The sequence below is a fragment of the Hyla sarda genome, chromosome 11 (genome assembly GCF_029499605.1).
Source record: "Hyla sarda isolate aHylSar1 chromosome 11, aHylSar1.hap1, whole genome shotgun sequence".
In the NCBI taxonomy this organism is placed as follows: Eukaryota; Metazoa; Chordata; class Amphibia; order Anura; family Hylidae; genus Hyla; species Hyla sarda.
The window spans coordinates 937501-965000 of record NC_079199.1 but is presented as its reverse complement, the minus strand read 5'-3'; the positions used below and the strand labels follow the sequence as shown (position 1 = coordinate 965000).

Sequence of the window (27500 nt, the reverse complement as noted above, 5' to 3'; positions counted from 1 at the left end):
GCATGACAGATATCGCATGACAGATATCGCATGACAGATATCGCATGACAGATATCGCATGACAGATATCGCATGACAGATATCGCATGACAGATATCGCATGACAGATATCGCATGACAGATATCGCATGACAGATATCGCATGACAGATATCGCATGACAGATATCGCATGACAGATATCGCATTAGATATCGCATTAGATATCGCATTACATATTATTACATATCGCATTACATATTATTAAATATCGCATTACATATTATTACATATCGCATTACATATTATTACATATCGCATTACATATTATTACATATCGCATTACATATTATTACATATCGCATTACATATCATTACATATCGCATTACATATCATTACATATCGCATTACATATCACATTACATATTATTACATATCACATTACATATTATTACATATCACATTATATATCGCATTACATATCGCATTACATATCGCATTACATATCGCATTACATATCGCATTACATATCGCATTACATATCGCATTACATATCGCAGTACATATCGCAGTACATATCGCAGTACATATCGCAGTACATATCGCATTACATATCGCAGTACATATCGCATTACATATTAGTACATATCGCATTACATATTATTACATATCACTTTACATATTATTACATATCACTTTACATATCGCATTACATATTATTACATATCGCATTACATATTATTACATATCGCATTACATATTATTACATATCGCATTACATATTATTACTTATCACATTACATATTATTACTTATCACATTACATATCGCATTACATTACATATTATTACATATTATTACATATCGCATTACATTACATATCGCATTACATTACATATCCTCAGTGGTTTAAAAACATTTAATATGCTTGAAATATTCTGCTTTCTGCTCCAATTACATCATCTACATAACAGCTGAAAACTAATGAATATACAGAAAGCAAGGAGACTCCTACCCGCTGTGTTGTTAGTGTCATGGCGCTCGCTGGCGTGGGATATTGGGGGGGGGGGGGGGGGGGGGCTGTTGTAGTTTTGGAACAATTGGAGGCATGTTGGTTGGGAAGCTCTGCTCTATAGTATAGGTTGGTGACATGTTGGTGATGATGGCTGACGTCCTCCCCCTCTGGTTCTTATGGTTTTGTTGCAGCAGATAAAGAGGAACTGTGTGCGCTGAGGGCAGCTGTAAGTGACAGGAAGGAAGTGGTGTCTGAACTGTGAGCGCAGCTCTGGAGGATCTCCTGTATTGTGAGGACAGCTCTGGGGGATCTCCTGTATTGTGAGGACAGCTCTGGGGGATCTCCTGTATTGTGAGCGCAGCTCTGGAGGATCTCCTGTATTGTGAGGACAGCTCTGGGGGATCTCCTGTATTGTGAGGACAGCTCTGGAGGATCTCCTGTATTGTGAGGGCAGCTCTGGGGGATCTCCTGTATTGTGAGGACAGCTCTGGAGGATCTCCTGTATTGTGAGGACAGCTCTGGAGGATCTCCTGTATTGTGAGGACAGCTCTGGAGGATCTCCTGTATTGTGAGGACAGCTCTGGAGGATCTCCTGTATTGTGAGGACAGCTCTGGAGGATCTCCTGTATTGTGAGGACAGCTCTGGGGGATCTCCTGTATTGTGAGGACAGCTCTGGGGGATCTCCTGTATTGTGAGGACGGCTCTGGGGGATCTCCTGTATTGTGAGCGCAGCTCTGGGGGATCTCCTGTATTGTGAGCGCAGCTCTGGGGGATCTCCTGTATTGTGAGGACAGCTCTGGGGGATCTCCTGTATTGTGAGGACAGCTCTGGAGGATCTCCTGTATTGTGAGCGCAGCTCTGGGGGATCTCCTGTATTGTGAGGACAGCTCTGGAGGATCTCCTGTATTGTGAGGGCAGCTCTGGGGGATCTCCTGTATTGTGAGCGCAGCTCTGGGGGATCTCCTGTATTGTGAGGACAGCTCTGGGGGATCTCCTGTATTGTGAGCGCAGCTCTGGAGGATCTCCTGTATTGTGAGGACAGCTCTGGGGGATCTCCTGTATTGTGAGCGCAGCTCTGGGGGATCTCCTGTATTGTGAGGACAGCTCTGGAGGATCTCCTGTATTGTGAGGACAGCTCTGGGGGATCTCCTGTATTGTGAGGACAGCTCTGGGGGATCTCCTGTATTGTGAGGACAGCTCTGGAGGATCTCCTGTATTGTGAGGACAGCTCTGGAGGATCTCCTGTATTGTGAGGGCAGCTCTGGAGGATCTCCTGTATTGTGAGGACAGCTCTGGGGGATCTCCTGTATTGTGAGGACAGCTCTGGGGGATCTCCTGTATTGTGAGGACAGCTCTGGGGGATCTCCTGTATTGTGAGGGCAGCTCTGGAGGATCTCCTGTATTGTGAGGACAGCTCTGGGGGATCTCCTGTATTGTGAGGACAGCTCTGGAGGATCTCCTGTATTGTGAGCGCAGCTCTGGAGGATCTCCTGTATTGTGAGGACAGCTCTGGGGGATCTCCTGTATTGTGAGGACAGCTCTGGGGGATCTCCTGTATTGTGAGGACAGCTCTGGAGGATCTCCTGTATTGTGAGGACAGCTCTGGGGGATCTCCTGTATTGTGAGGGCAGCTCTGGGGGATCTCCTGTATTGTGAGGGCAGCTCTGGGGGATCTCCTGTATTGTGAGCGCAGCTCTGGGGGATCTCCTGTATTGTGAGGGCAGCTCTGGAGGATCTCCTGTATTGTGAGGACAGCTCTGGGGGATCTCCTGTATTGTGAGGACAGCTCTGGGGGATCTCCTGTATTGTGAGCGCAGCTCTGGGGGATCTCCTGTATTGTGAGGGCAGCTCTGGGGGATCTCCTGTATTGTGAGGACAGCTCTGGGGGATCTCCTGTATTGTGAGCGCAGCTCTGGGGGATCTCCTGTATTGTGAGGACGGCTCTGGGGGATCTCCTGTATTGTGAGGACAGCTCTGGGGGATCTCCTGTATTGTGAGGACAGCTCTGGGGGATCTCCTGTATTGTGAGGACAGCTCTGGGGGATCTCCTGTATTGTGAGGACAGCTCTGGGGGATCTCCTGTATTGTGAGCGCAGCTCTGGGGGATCTCCTGTATTGTGAGGACAGCTCTGGGGGATCTCCTGTATTGTGAGCGCAGCTCTGGAGGATCTCCTGTATTGTGAGGGCAGCTCTGGGGGATCTCCTGTATTGTGAGGGCAGCTCTGGAGGATCTCCTGTATTGTGAGGACAGCTCTGGGGGATCTCCTGTATTGTGAGCGCAGCTCTGGGGGATCTCCTGTATTGTGAGGACAGCTCTGGGGGATCTCCTGTATTGTGAGGACAGCTCTGGGGGATCTCCTGTATTGTGAGGACGGCTCTGGGGGATCTCCTGTATTGTGAGGACGGCTCTGGGGGATCTCCTGTATTGTGAGGACAGCTCTGGGGGATCTCCTGTATTGTGAGGACAGCTCTGGGGGATCTCCTGTATTGTGAGCGCAGCTCTGGGGGATCTCCTGTATTGTGAGGACAGCTCTGGGGGATCTCCTGTATTGTGAGCGCAGCTCTGGAGGATCTCCTGTATTGTGAGGACAGCTCTGGGGGATCTCCTGTATTGTGAGCGCAGCTCTGGGGGATCTCCTGTATTGTGAGCGCAGCTCTGGGGGATCTCCTGTATTGTGAGGACAGCTCTGGGGGATCTCCTGTATTGTGAGGGCAGCTCTGGGGGATCTCCTGTATTGTGAGGGCAGCTCTGGAGGATCTCCTGTATTGTGAGGGCAGCTCTGGGGGATCTCCTGTATTGTGAGCGCAGCTCTGGGGGATCTCCTGTATTGTGAGGACAGCTCTGGGGGATCTCCTGTATTGTGAGCGCAGCTCTGGGGGATCTCCTGTATTGTGAGCGCAGCTCTGGTGTGGAGTGATGATGTGCGGGGGAGGAAATCATTCTGGTGATCGGGTGGGTGGGGGGACTAGTGTTTGGGCTGTTGTATTAGGTGCGCTGTCCCTTTAAGAGTACGCAGTGTGAGGACAGTGGTTCTTTATAGAGCAGGGGCATGTGTCAGGCGCTGCTGACTCTTCTGGATCAGCTGTATTCTTCCTGTTGTGACTGATCTCCCTGGATGACAGGAGGTACTGTGTGTGTGTGTCTGTGATGTCACTTTGTTTTGTAGTCTTGTTGTGGTTTTTCGTTGTATATATCATTGTTTGGTATTTTGGGACGCGGTGGACGGGGACGTTTATCATTCTTGTCTTCGGAAAGGGAGTTTTGATGCAATTTGCTTTTGGTTTTACTTATGTGCGATATTATTATCATTATAACATTGTGGTGTTTTAATAAATTTGGCGCACAAAGCAAAGAACAGTTAATCCCGTCAGAACACCAGTTTGAATGTTTTCTCTTCTGCGACTTTTTAAGTCTCCTCCAAAGACATTATTGTAAAGTAGATCTGACCCGGCTCATGTGCGACATTCTACATAGTGGAAACTGATGGTTGATGAGGCGCGGCTGTGTAGTAGTATTAGTGAAATACCGTGCTGTGTAGGACCGTGCTGTGTAGGACCGTGCTGTGTAGGACCGTGCTGTGTAGGACCGTGCTGTGTAGGACCGTGCTGTGTAGGACCGTGCTGAGTAGTAGTAGTAGTGTAGTACAGTGCTGTGTGTTAGTAGTAGTAGTGTGGTAGTACCGTGCTGTGTAGTAGTAGTAGTAGTAGTAGTGTAGTACAGTGCTGAGTAGTAGTAGTGTAGTACAGTGCTGTGTAGTAGTAGTAGTAGTAGTAGTAGTAGTAGTAGTGTGGTAGTACCGTGCTGTGTAGTAGTAGTACCACCGTGTAGTAGTACCACCATGCTGTGTAGTAGTAGTGTTGTTGTACAGTGCTGTGTAGTAGTAGTGTTGTACAGTGCTGTGTAGTAGTAGTAGTGTAGTACAGTGCTGAGTAGTAGTAGTAGTGTAGTACAGTGCTGTGTAGTACAGTGCTGAGTAGTAGTAGTGTAGTACAGTGCTGTGTGTTAGTAGTAGTAGTGTGGTAGTACCGTGCTGTGTAGTAGTAGTACCACCATGCTGTGTAGTAGTAGTAGTAGTAGTAGTAGTAGTAGTAGTAGGGTAGTACAGTGCTGAGTAGTAGTAGTGTAGTACAGTGCTGAGTAGTAGTAGTGTAGTACAGTGCTGTGTGTTAGTAGTAGTAGTAGTAGTAGTAGTAGTAGTAGTAGTAGTAGTAGTAGTAGTAGTGTGGTAGTACCGTGCTGTGTAGTAGTAGTACCACCGTGTAGTAGTACCACCATGCTGTGTAGTAGTAGTGTTGTTGTACAGTGCTGTGTAGTAGTAGTGTTGTACAGTGCTGTGTAGTAGTAGTGTTGTACAGTGCTGTGTAGTAGTAGTAGTAGTGTAGTACAGTGCTGAGTAGTAGTAGTGTAGTACAGTGCTGTGTAGTACAGTGCTGAGTAGTAGTAGTGTAGTACAGTGCTGTGTGTTAGTAGTAGTAGTGTGGTAGTACCGTGCTGTGTAGTAGTAGTACCACCATGCTGTGTAGTAGTAGTAGTAGTGTAGTACAGTGCTGAGTAGTAGTAGTGTAGTACAGTGCTGAGTAGTAGTAGTGTAGTACAGTGCTGTGTGTTAGTAGTAGTAGTAGTAGTAGTAGTAGTGTGGTAGTACCGTGCTGTGTAGTAGTAGTACCACCGTGTAGTAGTACCACCATGCTGTGTAGTAGTAGTGTTGTACAGTGCTGTGTAGTAGTAGTAGTGTAGTACAGTGCTGAGTAGTAGTAGTGTAGTACAGTGCTGAGTAGTAGTAGTGTAGTACAGTGCTGTGTGTTAGTAGTAGTAGTAGTAGTAGTAGTAGTAGTAGTAGTAGTAGTAGTAGTAGTAGTGTGGTAGTACCGTGCTGTGTAGTAGTAGTACCACCGTGTAGTAGTACCACCATGCTGTGTAGTAGTAGTGTTGTACAGTGCTGTGTAGTAGTAGTAGTAGTGTAGTACAGTGCTGAGTAGTAGTAGTGTAGTACAGTGCTGTGTAGTACAGTGCTGTGTGTTAGTAGTAGTAGTAGTAGTAGTGTGGTAGTACCGTGCTGTGTAGTAGTAGTAGTAGTAGTAGTACCACCACCATGCTGTGTAGTAGTAGTGTAGTACAGTGCTGTGTAGCAGTAGTAGTGTAGTACAGTGCTGTGTAGTAGTAGCGGTAGTAGCAGTAGTAGTGTAGTACAGTGCTGTGTAGTAGTAGTAGTAGTGTAGTACAGTGCTGTGTAGTAGTAGTAGTAGTGTAGTACAGTGCTGTGTAGTACAGTGCTGTGTAATATAAGTGTAGTAGTAGTAGTGTAGTACAGTGCTGAGTAGTAGTAGTGTAGTACCGTGCTGTGTAGTAGTAGTAGTACCACCGTGTAGTAGTACCACCATGCTGTGTAGTAGTGTAGTACAGTGCTGTGTAGTATTAGTGTAGTACAGTGCTGTGTAGTAGTAGTAGTGTAGTAGTACCGTGCTGTGTAGTAGTAGTAGTACCATGCTGTGTAGTAGTAGTACCACCGTGTAGTAGTACCACCATGCTGTGTAGTAGTAGTGTAGTACAGTGCTGTGTAGTAGTATAGTACAGTGCTGTGTAGTAGTAGTGTAGTACAGTGCTGTGTAGTAGTAGTGTAGTACAGTGCTGTGTAGTAGTAGTGTAGTACATTGCTGTGTAGTAGTACCGTGCTGTGTAGTAGTAGTGTAGTACAGTGCTGTGTAGTAGTAGTGTAGTACAGTGCTGTGTAGTAGTAGTGTAGTACAGTGCTGTGTAGTAGTAGTGTAGTACAGTGCTGTGTAGTAGTAGTAGTAGTACCGTGCTGTGTAGTAGTAGTACCACCGTGTAGTAGTACCACCATGCTGTGTAGTAGTAGTGTAGTACAGTGCTGTGTAGTAGTAGTACCACCATGCTGTGTAGTAGTAGTGTAGTACAGTGCTGTGTAGTAGTAGTACCACCATGCTGTGTAGTAGTAGTGTAGTACAGTGCTGTGTAGTAGTAGTACCGTGCTGTGTAGTAGTAGTGTAGTACAGTGCTGTGTAGTAGTAGTGTAGTACAGTGCTGTGTAGTAGTAGTGTAGTACAGTGCTGTGTAGTAGTAGTAGTAGTGTAGTACAGTGCTGTGTAGTAGTAGTAGTAGTAGTGTAGTACAGTGCTGTGTAGTAGTAGTGTAGTACAGTGCTGTGTAGTAGTAGTAGTAGTGTAGTACAGTGCTGTGTAGTAGTAGTAGTAGTGTAGTACAGTGCTGTGTAGTAGTAGTAGTGTAGTACAGTGCTGTGTAGTAGTAGTAGTGTAGTACAGTGCTGTGTAGTAGTAGTAGTGTAGTACAGTGCTGTGTAGTAGTAGTGTAGTACAGTGCTGTGTAGTAGTAGTACCGTGCTGTGTAGTAGTAGTACCACCACCGTGTAGTAGTACCACCATGCTGTGTAGTAGTAGTGTAGTACAGTGCTGTGTAGTAGTAGTACCACCATGCTGTGTAGTAGTAGTGTAGTACAGTGCTGTGTAGTAGTAGTAGTGTAGTACAGTGCTGTGTAGTAGTAGTACCACCATGCTGTGTAGTAGTAGTGTAGTACAGTGCTGTGTAGTAGTAGTGTAGTACAGTGCTGTGTAGTAGTAGTACCACCGTGTAGTAGTACCACCATGCTGTGTAGTAGTAGTGTAGTACAGTGCTGTGTAGTACAGTGCTGTGTAGTAGTAGTGTAGTACAGTGCTGTGTAGTAGTAGTACCACCGTGTAGTAGTACCACCATGCTGTGTAGTAGTAGTGTAGTACAGTGCTGTGTAGTAGTAGTACCACCATGCTGTGTAGTAGTAGTGTAGTACAGTGCTGTGTAGTAGTAGTTGTAGATGTAGTTGTGCCCCTTACAGGCTTCATATCTGTCTCATTAGTCTGCTGCTGCTTGTCTCCTGCTTTACACTGCAGCTCCTGACTAATCCGTGACTGCAGCTTGAATGCGCGGTGTAATGGGAGCCTATGGCTATGTTCACACAGCAGAATGTCTGTGCAGAATTATGCCGTCATTTTCCTCATGGACATTCCGCTTCGTTGGGATTGTGCCGCGCACACGGTGGATAGAATTGTCTATTTCTTTCTGCGGATTTTGCATTGACGTCTATGAGATCCTGGCGCCCGCCGGATTATTCCAATGTGCGGAATGTTGACCTGTGTTTTCCGGGCAGTCATTCTGCACATTTTATGGCATGTGGGCCTGCGCTCAGCAAATGTTCACACGGCAGAATTTGCGCAGAATTTCGGTGGAATGTTCTGAGAACGCAGAATTCCTCCATGGGATTCACTTGCAGAATTCCGCTAACACTGGTCTCATATTTTTGCGAATGTAGAAAGCGGAATTTCCATCTGAACGAGACTGCGGAATCCTGTCATTCAATATGCGCTAAAGTTCGGTAGAATTTCTGCCAAAATTCTTTAGCGGCATTCTTTTCTGCAAACATAGCCTAGGGCTAACTTGTCGTGCGTATGTTCCCGCAGACAGCGCCGTGTGCACCGCGCAGCAGAATTCTTTACATCTTTTGTCCTTCACTTTGGCTCGGATGGAGATTTCTTATTTTTTTCATAGTTTCTTTTCTCTTTCGGTCCTTGAGGCTTTATTGCCGCGGTGAACGCATTTCACCGCGCGCCGCCATTATTTCTCCCCTAATCTTCTCTCATTCCTGTCAGAATTCTGCGACCTCTTTAGTCTGTGATAGTAATAACGCTGCCGGGAGGCAGGAGCCCCTTTATATTGTCGGCCGCTGCCAGGTGATCAGTCTCCCCTCCTCCTGGTTAGTGGTAATAACCGTGGACTTTGTGGGTTTAATGTACGATCAGGGGGACTGGCTTTATGGGATATAAGGCGCCCGCCGCACATGCAGCTTTATACGTATCCTGATAAGCAGCAATTCTGGCAGTGATTGTTGAATCCTCTGGCAGCGTCCGTGCGTGCCGTAAAACAAAGGGCCAAGTGGGGTGTTGTTGGGGCGAGCGATCACGCGGCCGTTTTTATTGCTGTTTCTGCTAAACAGTAATTATCCGGCGCTCGGCAGCTTTAGGCGACATCGCTGCAATTAGTCCCAACAATTAGAGGCTGAGGTGGGCCTCCGCAGCCAGAGCACCGGGCCAGCCCCCCCCCCCCCCCCCCCTCAGCCGCTCATTCACAATCCAGCCAGAAATTTCACTGCCTTGGCCGATGGGATAATTCAGCGAAGCCGCCCACGTTACGGCCATTCTGTCCCGGTCATCCAATCCTCATTTAATCTTTCTCACCCGCGGGTGTCTCCGGAGACGACCTGAAATATTTCCTGATTGGTCCGAACGCCTGGTGCACTCCGGCGGGGGAATTCACACGTACGGCGGCTGCTCATGGCGTCATGTGGTCACCGTACGAGTGCCGTAGTGCGGATATTTATAGCAATAGATTTCACTCACCTTTGTATGCTGATAAAATGCAGCGAAGGCGAGAGGGGGCGCTGTGTGCGCAGGCCGAGAGGTCAAACCCCCCCATCCCCCGACATATAAAGAGCCCGATAAATCTTCAGGCTACTACTTAAATAATGTTCTGCTGCAAATCCATAACTCCCATCATCTCCTGACAGCTGAAGATCGAGAGTTGTAGTTATGTGAAATCTGGCAAGACGCAGGCTGACAGGTCAGGATATAATGGGAGTTGTAGTTATGTAACATCTGACCCAACCTGTGACCCTATAGCTTTTGCAAAACTACAACTCCCAGCATGCCCAGACAGCCAGAGGATACAGCTGGAGGCACACTGGTTGGGAAACACTCACATTGGCAATCCAACATGCTCCTCTGTCCTGAGAGTTTGTTACAATGTATCAGTGCAGGTAAATGTAGTTATAAAGGTTCCATGTCATTGACCACGTGTAGAGATCTCCAGAGGAGTCGGACATGAGATGGCGGTGGATATCCTGTGTATAGATCCCGAGTATTGGTTGTATATAACCGTACACATCTTTATACATATTTGTTTCTTCCTTCTTGCAGTAGTCTGATTCGGATTCATGGCGGATTCCTCCAGTGACTCTGACTCCCACCTCCGGTCCCGGGTGAGCAGGCGGGGTCCTCTACGGGCGTCACACATGTATACCAGGCCGCGAGCAGCGGGCGACGTGTCTGAGAAGATCCATAAGCTGGCGAATACATTACAGGTGCTCTGCGTGATCCCCTCCATTCTCATAGCCCCCCAATAATTCACACTGACCCTAGGATTGACCCTGGAGCTCACACTATGGTAGGGGATTGTGTATACTGCAGTGACATCATATCTGCTAATCTTTCAAAATCCCATCATGTAGAGCCCTTTTTCCCAAACAGCGTGCCTCCAGCTGTTGCAAAATTACAACTCCCAGCAAGTCCGGACAGCCAAAGGCTGACCAGGCATGCTGGGAGTTGTGGTTCTGCAGAAACTGGAGGCGCCCTGGTTGGGAAACGTTGATGTAGGGCTGTGTGCAGTCCTATTTTTCATGGATGACCTGTGACCTGCGGCCTCCCTGCTCAGTCATTCTCCACTTCTTAAGTGATTCCTTCATATACAGTGGTCCCTCAACATACGATGGTAATTCGTTCAAAACGAGCCATAGTTTGTCAAATCCATCGTATGTTGAGGGATTCGTGCAATGTAAAAAAGTAAAGTCATACTCACCTGTCCCCGACGCTCCCGATGGTGTCCCCGCCGCTCCTGATGGTGTCCCCGGGCCTCCGCTGGGCTCTCCTGGTCTTCTCCGGGCCTCCGCTGTCTTCTCCGGTCCTCTTCTGTCTTCCGCAAGGCCGTACTGGGCCTACGTAGCAACGTCATTACGTTGCTGCGTGCGCCATTCCTATTGGATCACGGGACAGCGTGCCCAGCAACGTATTGACGTCACCGGAGAGGGGCGAGAAGACACCGGAGGACCAGCGCTGGACCCGAAGGGCACCCCGGAGCATCGTGGAGGGGTAAGTAATACTTACCGCACCACATGGGGAACATTAAGCTGCTATCCGGCAGCAGCTTAAGCATTTTGCGCTGTCGTATAGCACTTAATGCGATGGCCCCGGCATAAAAAAAGCATCGTATGTCGATTTGATCATATGTCGGGGCTATCGTATGTCTGGGGGTCACTGTACCCGTGTAGGGTCACTGAGGGTTAATCCACTTCTATAGAGATATATTTCCTTCATACCCTTTAGGCCAGGTTCTCATGAGTGTATCAGTAATGATGGATCCGAAATACAAGATAGTAATAAAGAAAGGGAAAACACTGAATATGCATCAGCACACCAACACACAAATGTTGAATAAATATACCAATTTTATTAAATATACACCGAGTATATAACTGTACAAAAAAGAGGGAAGGAAGAAAAAAAGAATAAAACCATTTAAAATGATGGGCTAGAAATAGAAGCCTAAACACTCACCTAGGGAGGGGCCATGAACCCCCTCTCCTAGAAACAGGTACCCGTCCTATTGTATTGAATAATTCGTCACACCGTACATGTAAAGCTGTTATACATCATAAATATACAAGCTATACAACAATGAACAGTAATGAAAACCCTGACATAACAATGTGCATGAGACAAGTGTTCAAAAGATGGAGGACTAGACCAGATGTAAAAGGTCAGTGAGAGGACGGGGCCACAAAAAACCTGATGAGATTATATCCGTACGGCGTCACCGTGCCGCGTTCTCTTTTTTGTGTATTTAGATGTACAGTATTGTTCACATATTTGATGCTGTGTTCAGTGAATTAGTTTACACTGAAATCTGCAGCTTCAATTCTTGTACATCAAATACATGCCGGATACTGTACGTTTGACTAGACCCTTAAAGTATAGACCAACTCGCTCATTTACTTGCCCAGTCACTCCCTCGCCCATTATTTGCCGCTTGCTGAAGTTTGGTGTTTTCTTCCCTTTCAGGACACGAGCCGGAATCTAAAGCAGGTGGACGAGATGCTTGGACAGTACAGAGAGTACAACTCCGACCAGGCCGAAGCCATAACCACAGTAAGCAGACCCCCGCTGAAGCTCAGTGTTCGCCTCTACATCAGGGTGTCTCCAGCTTCAACCATCGGCTGTCCAGCCATTCTGGGACTTGTAGTTTAGCAACAGCTGGAGACACCCTGGTTGGGAAACAGTGATCTAGTTTGTGTAGATGTTGGGTGAGGTTGTCTCTGTAGATGGGTGTAAGGTATAATCTGTATTATTCTTCACACGGCAGAAGTTCTATTCCCCTCAAATTCCGCACAGAAATCAGACCGCAGATTTTACCGCAGTTTTGTAGAATTTGGACGGAGTTCCAGCAGAATTTCTGTGCGTTCCAAACACAGGATTCTGCCGAAGTTCAAAGCGTCAGAGAGGTTTTATATTTTTGCAGAATCCCATTGAACATAATGTGCAGTAAATTTCGGCAGAAATTCCGCTGTGTGAACGTAGCCTTAGGATGTTTAGAGTCTCCGTTACTGGATGGTTGTGACCATTTGACGCTTTTCATCCTCAGCTCAAAGAAACCCTGGAACAATCCATCGAACATCTGAGAAGTCAGCGCCTGTCGCGCCTGTCTGGGGGCCGGAGCGCGTCCCTGTCCAGCTTGTGCGCCAGCGATCTGGACACCACTACAGGTCAGACCTCACTGGTGCCGTCCACTTCCAGCTGATATTAGTATTTTATATTAAATATCTGGCATGATTGATTTATCTCTTAAAATTTATAGTTTCTGGAAATCCGCGCCATAAGCCGACTTCACCCCTAAAAGACTATAGTGACTTGGGCGCAAACAGGCGGCGGCGTTCTCGCTCGGCTAGCGTGCGCTTTGTGGATGAGACTTGTGATTCCGAACAGGTGAGAAATGCTTAAAGTTCGTGATGGGTGACTGTGCGGAGGGGCAGATCATGGCGACTATTCTCTTCCTCTCTTTTGCAGCTTCATTCCTTACACCAGTCTTTGCGGGATCTGAGCAGCGACCAAATAAGACTGAACGACGACCTGAGCAGAGAACTTGCCCACAGAAACAGGTGCCCGTCTATACGCTTAGAGAGGTCTCTGGATGACAAATACAGTCTTAGATCTGTCACCTGATAATCCAGCAGAACTGTGCCAGATTAACAGGATTGTACCTGATAGTTCTGCACCACCTCTTTGAGGAGACCACCCCTTGCTTGCTTTAGCTAAGTGGAGATTAAAGTGAGCCTGTCGTTAACAAAAACTTTAGATATAATGTAGATAATAACACTATGTATATTTGTAATATACATTGATAACATTTTTTTATTTTTGGGTGAAAAATGCTGTTCCTGCAGCTATTGCCTGTGTCTCTGAGGAGACCAAATACAGGAAGTGAGATCAGGACAAGCGGGGCTCTGTACACTGAGGAGAAGCGGGGCTCTGTACACTGAGGAGAAGCGGGGCTCTGTACACTGAGGAGAAGCGGGGCTCTGTACACTGAGGAGAAGCGGGGCTCTGTACACTGAGGAGAAGCGGGGCTCTGTACACTGAGGAGAAGCGGGGCTCTGTACACTGAGGAGAAGCGGGGCTCTGTACACTGAGGAGAAGCGGGGCTCTGTACACTGAGGAGAAGCGGGGCTCTGTACACTGAGGAGAAGCGGGGCTCTGTACACTGAGGAGAAGCGGGGCTCTGTACACTGAGGAGAAGCGGGGCTCTGTACACTGAGGAGAAGCGGGGCTCTGTACACTGAGGAGAAGCGGGGCTCTGTACACTGAGGAGAAGCGGGGCTCTGTACACGGAGGAGAAGCGGGGCTCTGTACACGGAGGAGAAGCGGGGCTCTGTACACTGAGGAGAAGCGGGGCTCTGTACACTGAGGAGAAGCGGGGCTCTCGCATCACGGGGCTCTCGCTTCACCTCCTGCTTGTCCTCACTTCCTGTATTTGGACTCCTCACAGAGGCACACAGGTACTTGCTGTAGGTACAAAAAAATACACATTTTTCTAACCAATGTATATTACAAATACTTATATAATGGTATTATCTACATTGTATAAAAGTCTTTGTTAATGATAGGTACACTTTAAGGGGCACATTGTGTGCAGATGCGCACGTCTGTCCCTTTTGTTTTAGTGATTGGTCGGGGTCTCAGCACCCGGACCCTACTGATACAAACTTCTAACATTTCAGACATTTGTTATAATGATAAACTATAAAGGGTTATTCAGGAATAGAAAAACATTCCTCCAAACCAGCACCACCCCTGTCCTCAGGTTTTGTGTGGTATTACATGGTGGCCCCATTCACTTCAGTGGAACTGAGCTGTAATTCCACATATCGCCTGGGGATAGGGGTGGTGCAATTTTCACTAGGGGTCTTCTCAAAGAGATTTTATTGTACGTGGATTCTTTGGGGTCCTTATCTTCTGGGGATTTAAATGGATATGACTTGTGACCATTACCCCCCCCTGATCTGCGCAATTCATGTACATTACACTGTTTTGTGCTTTTCTTTTCTTAGAACTGAAGCCAAAACCAACAGAGTCCTGCAGGAATTATCCGCCCGCCTGGACGGAGCCCAGAACCAGGAATCGGTGAGTGCCCTCTGTGAGTGATGGTGACCATGGATGACGTTTACCCACAGTGTCTCCATCATCATTATTTCTGTAAATACAGGCTTCTCCCAATTGGTATTAACCCATAATTCTGTACAGATCCCCTTACTATTATCTGCCCCTCCCCCTTACTATTATCTGCCCCCCCCCTTACTATTATCTGCCCCCCCCCTTACTATTATCTGCCCCCCCCTTACTATTATCTGCCCCCCTTACTATTATCTGCCTCCCCCTTTACTATTATCTGCCTCCCCCCCTTACTATTATCTGCCTCCCCCCTTACTATTATCTGCCTCCCCCCTTACTATTATCTGCCTCCCCCCCTTACTATTATCTGCCTCCCCCTTTACTATTATCTGCCTCCCCCCTTTACTATTATCTGCCTCCCCCCTTTACTATTATCCGCCTCCCCCTTTACTATTATCTGCCTCCCCCCTACTATTATCTGCCTCCCCCCCTACTATTATCTGCCTCCCCCCTTACTATTATCTGCCTCCCCCCCTACTATTATCTGCCTCCCCCCCTTACTATTATCTGCCTCCCCCTTACTATTATCTGCCTCCCCCCTTACTATTATCTGCCTCCCCCCTTACTATTATCTGCCTCCCCCCTTACTATTATCTGCCTCCCCCCTTACTATTATCTGCCTCCCCCCTTACTATTATCTGCCTCCCCCCCTTACTATTATCTGCCTCCCCCTTTACTATTATCCGCCTCCCCCCTTTACTATTATCCGCCTCCCCCCTTTACTATTATCTGCCTCCCCCCCTACTATTATCTGCCTCCCCCTTACTATTATCTGCCTCCCCCTTACTATTATCTGCCTCCCCCTACTATTATCTGCCTCCCCCCCCCTTACTATTATCTGCCTCCCCCCTTACTATTATCTGCCTCCCCCCTTTACTATTATCTGCCTCCCCCCTTTACTATTATCTGCCTCCCCCCTTTACTATTATCTGCCTCCCCCCTTTACTATTATCTGCCTCCCCCCTTTACTATTATCCGCCTCCCCCCTTTACTATTATCCGCCTCCCCCCTTTACTATTATCTGCCTCCCCCTTACTATTATCTGCCTCCCCCTTACTATTATCTGCCTCCCCCTTACTATTATCTGCCTCCCCCTTACTATTATCTGCCTCCCCCTTACTATTATCTGCCTCCCCCTTACTATTATCTGCCTCCCCCTTACTATTATCTGCCCCCCCCTTACAATTATCTGCCCCCCCCTTACAATTATCTGCCCCCCCCTTACAATTATCTGCCCCCCCCTTACAATTATCTGCCTCCCCCTTACTATTATCTGCCCCTCCCCCTTACTATTATCTGCCCCTCCCCCTTACTATTATCTGCCCCTCCCCCTTACTATTATCTGCCCCTCCCCCTTACTATTATCTGCCTCCCCCTTACTATTATCTGCCCCTCCCCCTTACTATTATCTGCCCCTCCCCCTTACTATTATCTGCCCCTCCCCCTTACTATTATCTGCCCCTCCCCCTTACTATTATCTGCCCCTCCCCCTTACTATTATCTGCCCCTCCCCCTTACTATGATCTGCCCCTCCCCCTTACTATGATCTGCCCCTCCCCCTTACTATGATCTGCCCCTCCCCCCTTACTATTATCTGCCTCCCCCTTTACTATTATCTGCCTCCCCCTTTACTATTATCTGCCCCCCTTACTATTATCTGCCCCCCCCCCCTTACTATTCTGTCCCCCCACCCCTATTTTTCACCCCCCTTATTGTTGATCTGGGCAGATCTGATCTCAGTTGTAATGTAGGTGTTTGCAGTTGGACTCGAGCCTTAATTGTTGTTGGGGCCCCGTGACTATAATATTAGACGATCAGGATGATCAGGATGCTCCAGTGCAGGGGTCGTATTGTTCTATGATATTAGATGATCAGGACGCTCCAGTGCAGGGGTCGTATTGTTCTATGATATTAGATGATCAGGACGCTCCAGTGCAGGGGTCGTATTGTTCTATGATATTAGATGATCAGGATGCTCCAGTGCAGGGGTCGTATTGTTCTATATTAGAAGATCAGGATGATCAGGAGGCTCCAGTGCAGGGGTCGTATTGTTCTATGACATTAGATGATCAGGACGTTCCAGTGCAGGGGTCGTATTGTTCTAAGATATTAGATGATCAGGACGTTCCAGTGCAGGGGTCGTATTGTTCTATGATATTAGAAGATCAGGATGATCAGGGCACTCCAGTGCAGGGGTCGTATTGTTCTATGATATTAGAAGATCAGGACGCTCCAGTGCAGGGGTCGTATTGTTCTAAGATATTAGATGATCAGGAGGCTCCAGTGCAGGGGTCGTATTGTTCTATGATATTAGAAGATCAGGATGCTCCAGTGCAGGGGTCGTATTGTTCTATGATATTAGAAGATCAGGACGCTCCAGTGCAGGGGTCGTATTGTTCTATGATATTAGAAGATCAGGAGGCTCCAGTGCAGGGGTCGTATTGTTCTATATTAGAAGATCAGGATGATCAGGACGCTCCAGTGCAGGGGTCGTATTGTTCTATATTAGACGATCAGGATGATCAAGACGCTCCAGTGCAGGGGTCGTATTGTTCTATGATATTAGAAGATCAGGAGGCTCCAGTGCAGGGGTCGTATTGTTCTATGATATTAGAAGATCAGGACGCTCCAGTGCAGGGGTCGTATTGTTCTATGATATTAGAAGATCAGGAGGCTCCAGTGCAGGGGTCGTATTGTTCTATGATATTAGAAGATCAGGACGCTCCAGTGCAGGGGTCGTATTGTTCTGATATTAGAAGATCAGGATGCTCCAGTGCAGGGGTCGTATTGTTCTATGATATTAGAAGATCAGGACGCTCCAGTGCAGGGGTCGTATTGTTCTATGATATTAGAAGATCAGGACGCTCCAGTGCAGGGGTTGTATTGTTCTATGATATTAGAAGATCAGGACGCTCCAGTGCAGGGGTCGTATTGTTCTATGACATTAGATGATCAGGATGATCAGGACGCTCCAGTGCAGGGGTCGTATTGTTCTAAGATATTAGATGATCAGGAGGCTCCAGTGCAGGGGTCGTATTGTTCTATGATATTAGAAGATCAGGAGGCTCCAGTGCAGGGGTCGTATTGTTCTATGATATTAGAAGATCAGGACGCTCCAGTGCAGGGGTCGTATTGTTCTATGATATTAGAAGATCAGGACGCTCCAGTGCAGGGGTCGTATTGTTCTATGATATTAGAAGATCAGGACGCTCCAGTGCAGGGGTCGTATTGTTCTATGATATTAGAAGATCAGGAGGCTCCAGTGCAGGGGTCGTATTGTTCTATGATATTAGAAGATCAGGACGCTCCAGTGCAGGGGTCGTATTGTTCTATGATATTAGAAGATCAGGACGCTCCAGTGCAGGGGTCGTATTGTTCTATGATATTAGATGATCAGGAGGCTCCAGTGCAGGGGTCGTATTGTTCTATATTAGAAGATCAGGATGATCAGGACGCTCCAGTGCAGGGGTCGTATTGTTCTATGACTTTAGATGATCAGGACGCTCCAGTGCAGGGGTCGTATTGTTCTATGATATTAGATGATCAGGAGGCTCCAGTGCAGGGGTCGTATTGTTCTATATTAGAAGATCAGGATGATTAGGATGCTCCAGTGCAGGGGTCGTATTGTTCTATGATATTAGAAGATCAGGAGGCTCCAGTGCAGGGGTCGTATTGTTCTATGATATTAGAAGATCAGGACGCTCCAGTGCAGGGGTTGTATTGTTCTATGATATTAGAAGATCAGGACGCTCCAGTGCAGGGGTCGTATTGTTCTATGATATTAGAAGATCAGGACGCTCCAGTGCAGGGGTCGTATTGTTCTATGATATTAGAAGATCAGGACGCTCCAGTGCAGGGGTTGTATTGTTCTATGATATTAGAAGATCAGGACGCTCCAGTGCAGGGGTCGTATTGTTCTATGATATTAGAAGATCAGGACGCTCCAGTGCAGGGGTCGTATTGTTCTATGATATTAGATGATCAGGACGCTCCAGTGCAGGGGTCGTATTGTTCTATGACATTAGATGATCAGGATGCTCCAGTGCAGGGGTCGTATTGTTCTATGATATTGGATGATCAGGACGCTCCAGTGCAGGGGTCGTATTGTTCTATGATATTAGAAGATCAGGACGCTCCAGTGCAGGGGTCGTATTGTTCTATATTAGACGATCAGGATGATCAGGGCGCTCCAGTGCAGGGGTCGTATTGTTCTGATATTAGATGATCAGGAGGCTCCAGTGCAGGGGTCGTATTGTTCTATATTAGACGATCAGGATGCTCCAGTGCAGGGGTCGTATTGTTCTATGACATTAGATGATCAGGACGCTCCAGTGCAGGGGTCGTATTGTTCTATGATATTAGATGATCAGGATGCTCCAGTGCAGGGGTCGTATTGTTCTATATTAGAAGATCAGGATGATCAGGAGGCTCCAGTGCAGGGGTCGTATTGTTCTATGATATTAGAAGATCAGGACGCTCCAGTGCAGGGGTCGTATTGTTCTATGACATTAGATGATCAGGACGTTCCAGTGCAGGGGTCGTATTGTTCTAAGATATTAGATGATCAGGACGTTCCAGTGCAGGGGTCGTATTGTTCTATGATATTAGAAGATCAGGATGATCAGGGCACTCCAGTGCAGGGGTCGTATTGTTCTATGATATTAGAAGATCAGGACGCTCCAGTGCAGGGGTCGTATTGTTCTAAGATATTAGATGATCAGGAGGCTCCAGTGCAGGGGTCGTATTGTTCTATGATATTAGAAGATCAGGACGCTCCAGTGCAGGGGTCGTATTGTTCTATGATATTAGAAGATCAGGAGGCTCCAGTGCAGGGGTCGTATTGTTCTATATTAGAAGATCAGGATGATCAGGACGCTCCAGTGCAGGGGTCGTATTGTTCTATATTAGACGATCAGGATGATCAGGACGCTCCAGTGCAGGGGTCGTATTGTTCTATGATATTAGAAGATCAGGACGCTCCAGTGCAGGGGTCGTATTGTTCTATGACATTAGATGATCAGGACGCTCCAGTGCAGGGGTCGTATTGTTCTATGATATTAGATGATCAGGAGGCTCCAGTGCAGGGGTCGTATTGTTCTATGATATTAGAAGATCAGGACGCTCCAGTGCAGGGGTCGTATTGTTCTATGATATTAGAAGATCAGGAGGCTCCAGTGCAGGGGTCGTATTGTTCTATGATATTAGAAGATCAGGACGCTCCAGTGCAGGGGTCGTATTGTTCTATGATATTAGAAGATCAGGACGCTCCAGTGCAGGGGTCGTATTGTTCTGATATTAGAAGATCAGGATGCTCCAGTGCAGGGGTCGTATTGTTCTATGATATTAGAAGATCAGGACGCTCCAGTGCAGGGGTCGTATTGTTCTATGATATTAGAAGATCAGGACGCTCCAGTGCAGGGGTTGTATTGTTCTATGATATTAGAAGATCAGGACGCTCCAGTGCAGGGGTCGTATTGTTCTATGACATTAGATGATCAGGATGATCAGGACGCTCCAGTGCAGGGGTCGTATTGTTCTAAGATATTAGATGATCAGGAGGCTCCAGTGCAGGGGTCGTATTGTTCTATGATATTAGAAGATCAGGAGGCTCCAGTGCAGGGGTCGTATTGTTCTATGATATTAGAAGATCAGGACGCTCCAGTGCAGGGGTCGTATTGTTCTATGATATTAGAAGATCAGGACGCTCCAGTGCAGGGGTCGTATTGTTCTATGATATTAGAAGATCAGGACGCTCCAGTGCAGGGGTCGTATTGTTCTATGATATTAGAAGATCAGGAGGCTCCAGTGCAGGGGTCGTATTGTTCTATGATATTAGAAGATCAGGACGCTCCAGTGCAGGGGTCGTATTGTTCTATGATATTAGAAGATCAGGACGCTCCAGTGCAGGGGTCGTATTGTTCTATGATATTAGATGATCAGGAGGCTCCAGTGCAGGGGTCGTATTGTTCTATATTAGAAGATCAGGATGATCAGGACGCTCCAGTGCAGGGGTCGTATTGTTCTATGACTTTAGATGATCAGGACGCTCCAGTGCAGGGGTCGTATTGTTCTATGATATTAGATGATCAGGAGGCTCCAGTGCAGGGGTCGTATTGTTCTATATTAGAAGATCAGGATGATTAGGATGCTCCAGTGCAGGGGTCGTATTGTTCTATGATATTAGAAGATCAGGACGCTCCAGTGCAGGGGTTGTATTGTTCTATGATATTAGAAGATCAGGACGCTCCAGTGCAGGGGTCGTATTGTTCTATGATATTAGAAGATCAGGACGCTCCAGTGCAGGGGTTGTATTGTTCTATGATATTAGAAGATCAGGATGCTCCAGTGCAGGGGTCGTATTGTTCTATGATATTAGAAGATCAGGACGCTCCAGTGCAGGGGTCGTATTGTTCTATGATATTAGATGATCAGGACGCTCCAGTGCAGGGGTCGTATTGTTCTATGATATTAGAAGATCAGGAGGCTCCAGTGCAGGGGTCGTATTGTTCTATATTAGACGATCAGGATGATCAGGGCGCTCCAGTGCAGGGGTCGTATTGTTCTATGATATTAGATGATCAGGATGCTCCAGTGCAGGGGTCGTATTGTTCTATGATATTAGAAGATCAGGACGCTCCAGTGCAGGGGTCGTATTGTTCTATGATATTAGAAGATCAGGACGCTCCAGTGCAGGGGTCGTATTGTTCTATGATATTAGATGATCAGGAGGCTCCAGTGCAGGGGTCGTATTGTTCTATATTAGACGATCAGGATGCTCCAGTGCAGGGGTCGTATTGTTCTATATTAGACGATCAGGATGATCAGGGCGCTCCAGTGCAGGGGTCGTATTGTTTTATGATATTAGATGATCAGGAGGCTCCAGTGCAGGGGTCGTATTGTTCTATGATATTAGATGATCAGGAGGCTCCAGTGCAGGGGTCGTATTGTTCTATGATATTGGATGATCAGGACGCTCCAGTGCAGGGGTCCTGATCATGTGACTCACAGCTGGGGGAGAACACTCAGTGCGCACTTCTTCCAGCTCGTTCTCGTGATTGGTCAGGCGCTGAACACTCAGACCCCGTCCATTAAAACTCTTTTGTTATGTCTCGAGATTTCTTTTTTTCTATGGCAGTGCCTATTTAATGTGTGTAAATAATATTATCACAGATCAGGGGACAATAAAGGACAGATTCACCCAAACCCTGGTGGTTGAAAAACTACTACAACCAGCATGCCCTGACACCTTGAAGAATCACACGATGGGGAAGAGACTGGTTTAGTGATTATTTTGGCCTCTTGTTGGTGCACAGGACAGATCTCAGATGGCCGTTCTCTTTGCAAAACAACAACTCCCAGCATGCCCGGACAGCCAACGGCTGTCCGGGCATGCTGGGAGTTGTAGTTTTGCAACAGCTGGAGGCACCCTGGTTGGAAAACACTGCTCTTGGGAGTATTATGGCTGCCCTGGGTTATACCATCCAGGTTTGATCTTCTCTTTTATTATCAGGTCTCAGAGCGAGTGGAGCGACGGCTGCAGCAACTGGAGCGGGAGATGAGAACAGAGCGGCAGCAAATGGAGAGGCGTCAGGACCAGCTGGGACATGTGTCTGTGCAGCTGCACGAGGTGAGTCTGAGGCTTCACTTAGTTTTTTCCTGAAGAAAGGGACTCGTCTATGTAACCTGCTGGGGGTTGTAAGGTTTCCTCCCCAACTATTATTATTCCAGGATAAAACGTTTTTTCTCTATCGGCTCCATTGGGGGACACAGACCGTGGGGTGTATGCTGCTGTCTCTAGGAGGTGTGACACTATGGCAACAAAAAGTCGGCTCCTCCCAGCAGGATATGCCCGCCTCCAGGCCCTGAGCTAATCAGTTTAAGCTTAGTGTCTGAAGGAGGTGGACATGGTCTGGAATTCTCCAGACCAGGTCTTATGTTTTTTTATTTTCCTAGTTAGGGAATGTTTTAGGTTTTTATTCCTTTTTCTTTCCTGTTTTCAGGTGGGGACTCAGGAACTGCGGCTCACTGTTTCCCCATTGCGATTGAGGGGGCACAGACATTGCGTATATGTGCTGTTAACCCCCTCTCGCTAACGGTCAGCGCCTGGGGTTGTACCTCATGGGTCCGGGTCCCCCTATTTCCCTGCTCGCCTCGCTCGCACATGGTAGCTCGGCGTGATGCAGGTTACAGAAGGCTGACTGAAGACCTCGCAGAAGACTCCATTAGGTAAGTTCTTCTGACCAGGTGAGTATATATTTTTTTCCCTTTAGGTGCTGACTTGCAACCTCTGGAGACCCTAATTTTTTGGCCCACCTTTCAGGATCTAAGGGGCTGGCCTGTATTGGGGCTCTATCTTTATTCAAGCAGGGGCGAGCAATGGCATTTTGGGCAGGAAGGGGTTACCTGACTACTTTAAGTACATGTGTGTGTTTTTATACTATGCGGCTGTCAGCCGCAGCACTTACTATGCGGCTGACAGCCGCTGCGTTTGTACTGTTCGGCGCACGGAGCGCCAACTTACTTTCAGTTTCGGCAGCACAGCTGCCGGTGGACTTGTGTATCGCCCGCTCACTTTCCCGCGGGCGCAGACGCGAAGGACATGTGCGCCCGGGGCAAGGAGTGGGCGCCATTACTGTTCTTATTCACGGCGGCCGCGGCGCTATAGCTCCGCCCACAGGGCCGCCGGAGCTTACTGGGGGTGCGAATCACCCTCCAATCAGTGCCGTGCGTGGGATTTTCAGGGGCAGAGTCCAATTAGACAGTGCCTCTGCTCCAGGCACGCCCCTCTATGGCTATTGTTTGGCCTGTTTCTCCCTCTCTTTCACTCAGAGCAGAGTTCTCCTCACAGCAGCTGCCACAGGGGACACAGACTCGGGTGAGAGAGTTCTTTTTTTCATTATATCCGTACCCAGAACTGTTCCTCCCTCTAAACAGACAATTGGAGCATTAGTTTCCTATTTTACCTAAAATACCGTGTTTTTTCCTTGACCTGTCGGTCCTCTCCTATTGCTCTGGTAGTCAATCTGATTAGCTCAGGACCTGGAGGCGGGTATATCCTGCTGGGAGGAGCTGACTTTTTTTGTTGCCATAGTGTCATACCTCCTAGAGACAGCAGCATACACCCCACGGTCTGTGTCCCCCAATGGATCCCTCGAGAAAGAGATTTTACGGTAAGTGTTAAAGCTCCTTTTTTTTAATATTATATATACGGGCTCCAGAAAGTTAAAAAGATTTGTATATTACTTCTATAAAAAATATTAATCCTTCCAATAATTATCAGCTGCTGAAGTTGAGTTGTTGTTTTCTGTCTGACATCTCTGCCTGTCTCGGGAACTGCACAGAGTAGGAGAGGTTTGCTATGGGGATTTGCTTCTACTCTGGACAGTTCCTGAGACAGGTGTCATCAGAGAGCATTTAGAAAAGAAGAACTCAACTTCAGCAGCCCATAAGTACTGAAAGGATTAAGATTTTTTAATAGAAGTAATTTACAAATCTGTTTAAAATTTCTGGAACCAGTTGAGAGAGAGATAGAGATAGAGATATAGAGATATAGATATATATATATATCTCTATGTATATGTTTTTCCTGGTTAACCCCTTTAACCAGTATGAGCTCTGTCACCCCACTGATCTTTACAGAACTGGAGGGAGACCAACTCTGGATTAACACTTTAAAACGGTGTTAATATTGTGTATCTCAGTGTTGTTTTGATGTCTGTAGAGATCGTATTATTGGTGCACTTTGTCACACCAGAAGAAATTGTCAGACATTGTCCGGTGTGCATTAAAGGGGTTCTCTACCATAAGGTGACTGTAGTACTTACCTGCCAGACAGTAATGGACATTTGTACATGTACACGCTCATTTTTTATTTTATTTAAATTTTTTTTTCCTTCGTAAAACTACTGGTGACACGGCACCAATCTGGACCAGCTATTATAATAAAACTATTGTTACTAAATGGTAAGTGAATGGTCTTCAGCCCCAAGAGGAGAGAATGGACCAGCGTCCCCCGTGTCCTGGGAAACTTCTGTAATTGAATAGAGGATATAGGAGAGACTGGAGTTGTACCGCAGCGCAATCTATTAAAGTCTATAATAAATCCATGCCTCTATGATTCACATTCTCTGTGCTAGACTATACAAGGGGGGCTCTGTTATAAAAAAAAACAAAACAAAATAATATATATATATATATATATATATATATATATATATATATATATATATAAATATATATATATATATATATAAATATATATATATATATATATATATATATATATATATATATATATATATATATAATATAAAAATATTAATAAGAATAGGATATATAGAATTGGAGATATACTCTTAGAGGTATCATTTATTGTTTAGGAAAAGAGGGTTGGGTGTGCTCTCTATAGGTGTCTAAGAACTACAGTCTAGTGCAGTGGTCTTCAACCTGCGGACCTCCAGATGCTGCAAAACTACAACTCCCAGCATGCCCGGACAGCCGTTGGCTGTCCGGGCATGCTGGGAGTTGTAGTTTTGCAACATCTGGAGGTCCGCAGGTTGAAGACCACTGGTCTAGTGTATTCCCCAAGGCTACACCAAAGATTAATCTGGGAGTTGTAGTTTTGCAACAGCTGGAGGCACTCTGGTTGGGAAACACTGATCTACATTTATTCATTGACAAATCATATCTAACATATGTGCCTGTTTTGGTTGGGTGAAAAAGCATAGTTGACCACAATTATTCGTTTTGGGGGAAAAAAAAAAAAATGAATTTATTGTATGCAACTTTTTTGATTGAATCCTATCATCATACACTTCGACCCACAATTTCTAAAAAAAAATAAAAAATTTGTAATTATCTATAAGGATCAAGAAACATAAAAACTGATATGATTTTTATAAAATAAAAGCAAAAACAAGGTAAAACCTTCTACAATATGTCTGGCGGATACGATTGTAAGTCACAGACCATTTTTCGGCCATCTGTTTTCACAATACATTAGACCAATGTTTCCCAACCCATGTGCCTCCAGCTGTTGGCTGCCCGGGCATGATGGGAATTGTTTTTGCAACAGCGGGAGGCACACTAGTTGGGAAGCACTACATTAGACAAGGCATAACGTGGTGGTCAGCTGCAGCTTACCCCTCCCCATAGAGATCACATGAACATTGGGGTGACAGTAAACTGGCATTTAATGGCGTCTCATCTGTAATACCCCTATGCACTCGTGTAAATCCGGCCTTAGGATTGTATCCTACGTGTTTCCTCACACACAGCGATAATTGGCGACAATCCGTAACTACTACAGTAGTGGGAAAGTAGTTAGAGTGATGGCGTCCGATGATGAGCGTCCTTACAGATCAGGGATGTTCTATAGATATTTCTCGGTTATTACTGAAGCGTTTAACCTGAAATGAGCAGCGACGACCATTAATGATCTCCGCAGCCGTCCCGTGGGGGATACATGACGGAGATGGTGGCGGATCTCCTCATCGCCACAATGTGACAGTGGATCGCCGTATTATGATGGAGGATATACGTGATACAGACCATTATGCTGCTCATCACTGTGTCTCACCAGACGCCCGACCGCACCGCGGTAGCACTTTTAACGCACTTTTGTCCACCAACTTGATTTTATTCCATCAAATCTTATGCTGTTTATTTGTCAGGGTCTCTGGCGCTCTTGTCTCGCTCAGCTGGAGCCGGTTAATATTCACGTCCACATCTCGGCCTTTCTAATGGAAATATGCGCACTTAAAAGAGAAGGAGAGAGTGTTATTATTAAAGGTTTAAAGATGCCCCGGGGGGGGGGGGGGGGGCGCTCTATTACCGCGCACGCATCTCCTAATGATTTACAGACGTTCAGGGCGATGAGGATCCCAGAGAATCGCACATTGTGAAGGAGCGCTGACACCACGGAGCAGAGAAGGGAGAGTGCCGGCCGCGGTGACTGTGCCGGCCGCCGGGATCTGTAGGGTATTGGATGGTGCGGTGGGAGTATATTGGTTATTTCTTTAATTTCAATGATCCTTTAAATATTTGCTGTGATTTTGTCATTTTGTTTCTTCTCTTTAGGAAACATAATGGTAGGTTTGTTGTTTTACAACTTTATTAGACCTGTTGGGAGTTGTAGTCTCTCTCAGCCCCTAGAGATCCACAGGTTGAATGCATACTGTCTAGACCAGTGTTTCCCAACCAGTGTGCCTCCAGCTGTTGTAAAACTACAACTCCCAACATGCCCGGACAGATGAAGCTGAACTCACTATTCTGCTGTTACATCATGTTTTATTCTCCAGTCACCTCCAGAGCTGCACTTACTATTCCCACAAGGTTTTACCTATGGTGATTTCCCAGTAACCCTGTCTGTCATTACAGGAATTGAAGAAACGGGGGTCCAAGTCTGAAGAGGTGGAGGAATCACTGAAGGAGAAGCTTGGAAAGCTGGAGAGTGAGAAAAGCCAGGTCTGGAGCAAATTATTTCCTTTTGTATTAAAAGAAAGGGCTCCTGTAGTCCTTGGGCAGAGGTGTGCGCGCACCCGGGGATCCCATAGTCCTTGGGCAGAGGTGTGCGCGCACCCGGGGATCCCATAGTCCTTGGGCAGAGGTGTGCGCGCACCCGGGGATCCCATAGTCCTTGGGCAGAGGTGTGCGCGCACCCGGGGATCCCATAGTCCTTGGGCAGAGGTGTGCGTGCACCCGGGGATCCCATAGTCCTTGGGCAGAGGTGTGTGTGTGCCCGGGGCTCCTGTAGGCCTTGGGCGGAGGTGTGTGTGCCCGGGGCTCCTGTAGGCCTTGGGCGGAGGTGTGTGTGCCCGGGGCTCCTGTAGGCCTTTGGCGGAGGTGTGGGCGCGCCCGGGGCTCCTGTAGGCCTTGGGCGGAGGTGTGTGGGCGCGCGGGGCTCCTGTAGGCCTTGGGCGGAGGTGTGTGGGCGCGCGGGGCTC

The 27500-nt window shown here is 47.0% G+C and overlaps 1 protein-coding gene across 9 annotated transcripts in view; it reads left to right on the top strand.

The window, feature by feature from the left end:
* CEP128 (centrosomal protein 128) overlaps window positions 1–27500 on the top strand; it is a 147897-nt gene that overhangs the window by 3730 nt on the left and 116667 nt on the right. For 7 of the 9 annotated variants that reach the window (XM_056546709.1, XM_056546707.1, XM_056546706.1 and 4 more), the window contains exons 2-9: window positions 9976–10139; window positions 11893–11979; window positions 12473–12593; window positions 12686–12813; window positions 12895–12986; window positions 14436–14508; window positions 22067–22183; window positions 26935–27021. In XM_056546709.1, the coding sequence (XP_056402684.1) occupies window positions 9993–10139; window positions 11893–11979; window positions 12473–12593; window positions 12686–12813; window positions 12895–12986; window positions 14436–14508; window positions 22067–22183; window positions 26935–27021 (852 nt within the window). In that variant the 5' untranslated portion in view covers window positions 9976–9992. Of the gene's footprint in view, window positions 1–3978; window positions 4120–9975; window positions 10140–11892; window positions 11980–12472; window positions 12594–12685; window positions 12814–12894; window positions 12987–14435; window positions 14509–22066; window positions 22184–26934; window positions 27022–27500 lie in introns of those variants that run through there. The other 2 variants (XM_056546703.1, XM_056546708.1) reach the window with 2 other exon arrangements.